General features: G+C 46.3%; 1 protein-coding gene across 1 annotated transcript; it reads left to right on the plus strand.

Moving 5' to 3' along the window:
• Window positions 1-1298: 1298 nt before the first annotated feature.
• Window positions 1299-3028, plus strand: LOC128830540 (uncharacterized). Its single transcript, XM_054016389.1, has 2 exons — window positions 1299-1374; window positions 2442-3028. The coding sequence occupies exons 1-2, from the start codon at window positions 1359-1361 to the stop codon at window positions 2945-2947; spliced, it is 522 nt and encodes a 173-aa protein (XP_053872364.1). The 5' UTR covers window positions 1299-1358; the 3' UTR covers window positions 2948-3028.
• The last annotated feature ends 4399 nt before the right edge of the window (window positions 3029-7427 follow it).

Here is a 7427-nt window from a genome sequence, read left to right on the forward strand (position 1 = left end):
TGCATGATGGTATTTTGGGGATGTGAGACAGAGGAGGGATGCTCAGAGGGCAGCCACCTCATCTATGTTAGACAAGTGAAGCCTATGGAATCTACATGTTCCTGTATACACTGCTCTATGTAGATCAGAGCCATCTCCCTCATTTACTGTTGCCAGCATAGCATCTGAGTATGCTGAGATCATACACGGCATAATGAATGGAGAAAGCCACTCTGACCTGCATAGCACAGTGAAAGTTATAACAAGTGGTGCCCATGAGCTGCACCACCACATTAAAAACGATTCCATGAACAGATACACAGATTGTCTGGCTTGCCTCGCAGACTCCTGGTAAGCTGCCAATGTGGCCTTCATTTGGGCAGAGCTCTGACACTCCATGTCCAAGCACAGAGTTATTACAGTGTCATCAGCAAGTGGAAATGGTTGGCAGCAGTTTTTCACATCTTAGGCCTGGTCTACACTACGACTTTAATTCGGATTTATCAGCTTTAATTCGAATTTACCCTGCAACCGTCCACACAACGACGCTATTTATTTCGATGTAAAGGGCCCTTTAAATCGATTTCTGTACTCCACCCCGACGAGCGGAGTAGCGCCAAAATCGATTTTAACATTTCGAATTAGGGATAGTGTGGCCGCAATTCGATGGTATTGGCCTCCGGGAGCTATCCCACAGTGCATCATTGTGACCGCTCTGGACAGCAATCTAAACTCGGATGCACTGGCCAGGTAGACAGGAAAAGCCCCGCGAACATTTGAATTTCATTTCCTGTTTGCCCAGCGTGGAGAGCACAGGTGACCACAGATAGCTCATCAGCACAGGTAACCATGCAGGCTGATAATCGAAAAAGAGCACCAGCATGGACTGTGAGGGAGGTACTGGATCTGATCGCTGTAGGGGAGAGGATTCAGTGCTTGCAGAACTTCGTTCTAAAAGACGAAATGCAAAAACTTTTGAAAAAATCTCCAAGGGCATGATGGAGAGAGGCCACAATAGGGACTCTGAGCAGTGCCGCGTGAAAGTCAAGGAGCTCAGACAAGCCTATCAAAAAACAAAGGAGGCAAACGGTCGCTCTGGGTCAGAGCCGCGGACATGCCGCTTCTACGCCGAGCTGCATGCAATTCTAGGGGGGGCTGCCACCACTACCCCACCTGTGATCGTGGATTCTGGGTCGGGGATAGTCTCATCAGCGACACCTGAGGATTCTGCCGATGGGGGAGAGGAGGAGGAGGAGGATGAGGATGAGCTTGCAGAGAGCACACAGCACTCCGTTCTCCCCAACAGCCAGGATCTTTTTCTCACCCTGACTGAGGTACCCTCCCAAGCCTCCCAAGCCAGTACCCAAGTCTCTGACCCCATGGAAGGGACCTCAGGTGAGTTTACCTTTTAAAATATAAAACTTGTTTTAAAAGCAAACGGTTTTTAATGATTACTTTGCCCTGAGGACTTGGGATGCATTCGCGGTCAGTTCAGCTACTGGAAAAGTCTGTTAACGTGTCTGGGGATGGAGCGGAAATCCTCCAGGGACATCTCCATGAAGCTCTCCTGGAGGTACTCCGAAAGCCTTGCCACAAGGTTTCTGGGCAGTGCATCCTTATTCCCTCCTCCATGGTAGGACACTTGACCACGCCATGCTTGCAGCAAGTAATCTGGTATTATTGCCTGACAAAGCCTGGCAGCGTATGGTCCCGGTGCTTGCTGGCATTCAAGCAACATCCGTTCTTTATCTTGTTGTGTAATCCTCAGGAGAGTGATATCACTCCTGGTAACCTGGTTGAAATACGGGAACTTAATTAAGGGGACAGAGGTGGCCGTTCCTACTGGGCTGTTTGCCTGTGGCGGAAAATAAATCCTTCCCTGCAGTTAGCCAAGCGCAGATGGGAAATTGGCCCTGAGTTTTTCGTGTTTGGCTAGCAGGGATCTTCCCTGTTACCAGCCACGCGGTGGGGGGAGGGGTACCGTGATCATCCCAGAGAATTCATGGCGGGAGGGGGGCGGCGGCGGGGGGTGGTGGTTAGTTTGGTGCCTGCAGGGATCTTCCCTGATACCAGCCACGCGGTGGGGGGGAGGGGTACAGCGATCATCCCAGAGAATTCATGGCGAGGGGGGGGGTGGTTAGTTTGTTTTCTGCTGCTGCTGAATGTTAACAGAAAAACCGCAGCACTCTACAGGCTATGCTTGGTATGTGGGAAAGGAGGGCGCAGAAGCTGTAAGACAATGGCTTACCATGGCCGCATGCAAGCCGAATTCTGTTGCCCAGACCTGTGATCTCTAGCAGCAAAGCCACAGGCACTCAGCATTAAGAGGCAAAATGCAACCTTGCACAGAAATCACATGTGCTATGTAATGTGAATAGTGTTGGTCACCGTGAAAGAGTATAAGCATTGTTCTGCAAAATGTAGCTTTTTAAACAATTCTCTCTTTTTTCCCCTCCTTACAGCAGCTGCAAATTCCTCAAGCCTCCCTCCTCCATCCCGAAGGTTATCACAGATAAGGCGTCGTAAGAAGAGAACGCGAGACGAGATGTTTTCTGAAATTATGGAATCCAGCCGCAGTGACAGAGCTCATCTGAATGAGTGGAAGGAAACAGTTTCAAAGTATAGGAAAGAAGCCAGTGAACGTGAGGACAGGAGGGACCAACGTGAGGACAGGAGGGACCAACGTGAGGAGAGGAGGGACCAACGTGAGGAGAGGAGAGACGCTCGAGATGAGAGGTGGTGGCAGGAAGACCAGAGGAGGCAGGATGCAACGCTGGGGCTGCTGCGTGAGCAAACAGACATGCTCCGGCGTCTGGTGGAGCTTCAGGAACGGCTGCTGGAAAACAGACTGCCGCTTCAGCCCCTGTTCCACCCTCCCCCCTCCCCATGTTCCGTATCCTCCTCACCCAGACGTGTAAGAACGCGGGGGGGGGGAGGCTCCGTACACCTTCCCATTCCACCCCAGTAGACAGCCCAAGCAAAAGGCTGTCATTTTTTTAACCTTTTCTTTGTGGCTTTTTCCTTCCCAGCAATCCTCCTCCCAAATACCACCCGGGTTCCCTCCCTCTTTTTCTAATCTATTAATAAAGAATAAATGATTTTTAAATGATAGTGACTTTATTTGGTTTGAAAGAAAGCTGGGGGAAGGGGGAGGGTGGGTTCCTTACAGAAAATCAGTCAATAAAGGGGGCGGGTTTTCATGAAGGAGAAACAAACAGATATTTCACACTGTAGCCTGGCCAGTCATGAAACTGGTTTTTAAAGCTTCTCTGATGCACAGCGCTTCCTGGTGTGCTCTTCTAATCGCCCTGGTGTCTGGCTGCGCGTAATCAGCAGCCAGGCGATTTGCCTCAGCCTCCCACCCCGCCATAAAGGTCTCCCCCCTTACTTTCACAGAGACTGTGGAGCACACAGCAAGCAGAAATAACAATGGGGAGATTTCTTTGGCTGAGGTCAGAGCGAGTCAATAATGATCGCCAGCGACCTTTTAAACGGCCAAATGCACATTCTACCACCATTCTGCACTTGCTTAGCCTGTAGTTAAACAGCTCCTGACTCCTGTCCAGGCTGCCTGTGTACGGCTTCATGAGCCATGGCATTAAGGGGTAGGCTGGGTCCCCAAGAATAACTATTGGCATTTCAACATCCCCAACGGTTATTTTCTGGTCCGGAAAGTAAGTCCCTTGCTGCAGCCCTTTAAACAGAGTAGTGTTCCTGAAGACGCGAGCGTCATGAACCCTTCCCGCCCAGCCCGCGTTGATGTTGGTGAAACGTCCCTTGTGATCCACAAGTGCTTGCAGCACCATTGAAAAGTACCCCTTGTGGTTTATGTACTCGGTGGCTTGGTGCTCCGGTGCCAAGATAGGGATATGGGTTCTGTCTATCGCCCCACCACAGTTAGGGAATCCCATTGCAGCAAAACCATCCACTATAGCCTGCACATTTCCCAGAGTCACTAACTTTCGTAGCAGCACCTGAGTGATTGCTTTGGCTACTTGCATCACAGCAGCCCCCACAGTAGATTTGCCCACTCCAAATTGATTCCCGACTGACCGGTAGCTGTCTGGTGTTGCAAGCTTCCACAGGGCTATCACCACGCGCTTCTCAACTGTGAGGGCTGCTCTCATCTTGGTATTCTGGCGTTTCAGGGCAGGGGACAGCAAGTCACAAAGTTCCATGAAAGTGCCCTTACGCATGCGAAAGTTCCGCAGCCACTGGGAATCGTCCCACACCTGCAACACTATGCGGTCCCACCAGTCTGTGCTTGTTTCCCTTGCCCAGAATCGGCGTTCCATGGATAGAATCTGCCCCATTAACAACATGATCTCCAAAGCACCGGGGCCCGTGGTTTCACAGAATTCTGTATCCGTGTCCGTGTCCATGTCCATGTCAATGTCCTCATCATGCTTGTCGCTGCGCTGCCGCCGCCGCTGCCTCCTCGCCTCGTTTTTCTGGTCCTGGCTGAGCATAAACTCCACGAGAACGCGCAAGGTGTTTACAATGTTCATGACTGCTGTCTTGAGCTCAGCGGGCTCCATGCTTGCCGTGGTATGGAGTCTGCAGTGTTCACCCACCCAGGAAAAAAGGCGCGAAAATGGTTGTCTGCCGTCCGTTGCTTTCATGCAGGGAGGGAGGAGGGAGGGAGGAGGTGAGGCTGTACCCAGAACCACCTGCGACGATGTTCTTTGTCCCATCAGGCACTGGGATCTTAACCCACAATCCCAATGGGCGCGGGAGACTGCGGGAACTATGGGATAGCTATGGGATAGCTACCCACAGTGCAACGGTGCAGAAATCGACGCTAGCCCCGGTACTTGGACGCACACCACCAAATTAATGTGCTTAGTGTGGCCGCATCCATTTCGACTTTATACAACCTGTTTTTCAAATCCGAATTATATAAATTCGGATTAATCCCGTAGTGTAGACATACCCTTAATTTGATTCTACCTTTTCTTCTGACAAACTAAGAAAGTTCCCAGGCTGTACCGGCAAAATCAGGGATCACAGAGAGTAATTTCTGAAACACAGATATTAATTACTACAGGAAAACGTCTCTTTCTTATGGTAAATTCTGTGAGACTGGTTTGGACTAAGAGCATTAACTATTTTTAAGCCACTAGCAGTAGATAGTAGAAGGATCATCATGCAACTCATCTGTGGACCATCAAAGGTGTCCATCTTCAGCCTCTCTCTAGCAAAAAAAAGCCCTACTTGTTCTGTTTTTCACCATGGCATTTCGGCAATGGAAGAAACTCACAAAACCCTGACCACAGCAGTATACCTCCAATCAACTAGCCATAGCATATTTTAGAAGGTGCAGAACTGAACTTTCCTTTCGCTGAATAAACTTTGCAGTTCTCTCTTCTTTCGTTCATCAACTTTAGATATCAGGAAAAATATAGTCTCATAAAACAGAGTTGCAGAAGAAGTATTAGCTCACATCTGGTTCTCCTGTGTACCAATGAAAGACTATTTCCAACGACTTATTCTGTAGGACTTTTCAGCCTACTTTTAAATGACTCCATAACTTCATTTTTGAAGTCCAGTCTGCATTCTAATAGATCTGACCATTTTATTGCTATTCAGCCTACATTTTCTTTTGTTCAGTTTAAAATCATTATTCCAAGTTATCCCCTCTGCAGTTCCAATCCTGGGCTCTCATGAGGCTCTATCATCACCTCTTCATCTTGACCCCCCTAGTCCTCCTCACTTCCCCTACAGTTCTAAGAAATACAATGATAAACTAATCATCCCGAAATCCAAAATCAATCCTATAAAATAGGTGGAAAATGTGTACAGTTTCAGCACACATTGTCCCAGCACACTGATTTGTCCACACTGAAAGAATAGAAGGAAATTCTTTCTTATTTTAACTTGACTCTCTGGCTGACTCTCCACTTGGCTGACTCTTCATTTAAATGATTAAAGAACTTTAGCTGTTAGCATCCAGTGCAGTCAAAGTTTGAATCCTGTTTGCATTTCAAATGTGGTTTCAATTTACCCTGCACACCATTTATTTCTCATCATTTTGTGTTGGGGCAAAAGAAGGCTTGAAAAATCAAATCAGTCTTCCTTAATTAGGGGATACAGTTCCCTCTGGTGGATTCCCAGAGAGCAGGAACAGAACCAATTTCTCTGCAATTTCATATTGGGAATATTAAATATGGTGCAATTAATTCATCACTGAATTAAATCTCTAGGTTATGTCAGCTGTTCAGCTGTTCCTCATAACTTTTCTTTTATTACAGCATCCTAGTACTGCAGTGTCACAGTAGTTGAGGTGTCAGGGAGGGAAAAGGCACTTCTATTCTTACTGCTTATTTTTCAAACTTCATATTTATCTTGCAGGCAAAGATAGGTACATATGGGAACCACATAGTGTTATTGCTAGGGCTGTCAATTAATCACAGTTAACACAAAAAAATTAACCGAGATAAATCGTACTTTTAATTGCACTGTTAAACAATAGAATACCAATTGAAATTTATTAAATATTTTGGATGCTTTTCTACATTTTCAAATATATTGATTTCAATTACAACACAGAATACAAAGTGTACAATGCTCACTTTATATTATTATTTTTATTATAAATATTTGCACTATAAAAATGATAAAGAAATAGTGTTTTTCAATTCACCTCATACAAGTACCATAATGCAATATCTTTATCATGAAAGTGCAACTTACAAATGTAGATTTTTTTTTGTTACATTACGGCACTCAAAAAAACAAAACAGTGTAAAACTTTAGAACAGGAGTTCTCAAACTGGGGGTCAGGACCCCTCAGGGGGTCGTGAGGTTATTACATGGGGGGGTCGCCAGCTGTCAACCTCCACCCCAGACCCCGCTTTGCCTCCAGCATTTATAATGGTGTTAAATATATTAAAAAGTGTTTTTAATTTATTAGGGGGGTTGCACTCAGAGGTTTGCTATGTGAAAGGGGTCACCAGTAAAAAAGTTTGAGAACCACTGCTTTAGGGCCTACAAGTCCACTAAGTCCTACTTATTGTTCAGCCAATCGCTAAGACAAACACATTTGTTTACATTTACAGGAGATAATGCTGCCTAATTCGTATTTACAATGTCACCTGAGAACAGCATTTACATGGAATTTTGTAGCCAGCATTGCAAGAAATTTATGTGCCAGATAAGCTAAACATTTGTATGCCCCTTCATGCTTTGGCCACCATTCCAGAGGACATGCTTCCATGCTGATGACGCTCATTTAAAAAATGTGTTAATTACATTTGTGACTGCACTCCTTGGGGGAGAATTGTATGTCTCCTGCTCTGTTTTACTCACATTCTGCCATATATTTCATGTTATAGGAGTCTTGAATGATGACCCAGCACATGTTGTTCATTTAAGAACACTTTCACTTCAGATTTGAAAAAACGCAAAGAAGGTACCAATGTGAGATTTCTAAAGACAACTACAGCACT

The sequence above is a fragment of the Malaclemys terrapin genome, chromosome 1 (assembly GCF_027887155.1).
Source record: "Malaclemys terrapin pileata isolate rMalTer1 chromosome 1, rMalTer1.hap1, whole genome shotgun sequence".
Classification (NCBI taxonomy): Eukaryota; Metazoa; Chordata; order Testudines; family Emydidae; genus Malaclemys; species Malaclemys terrapin.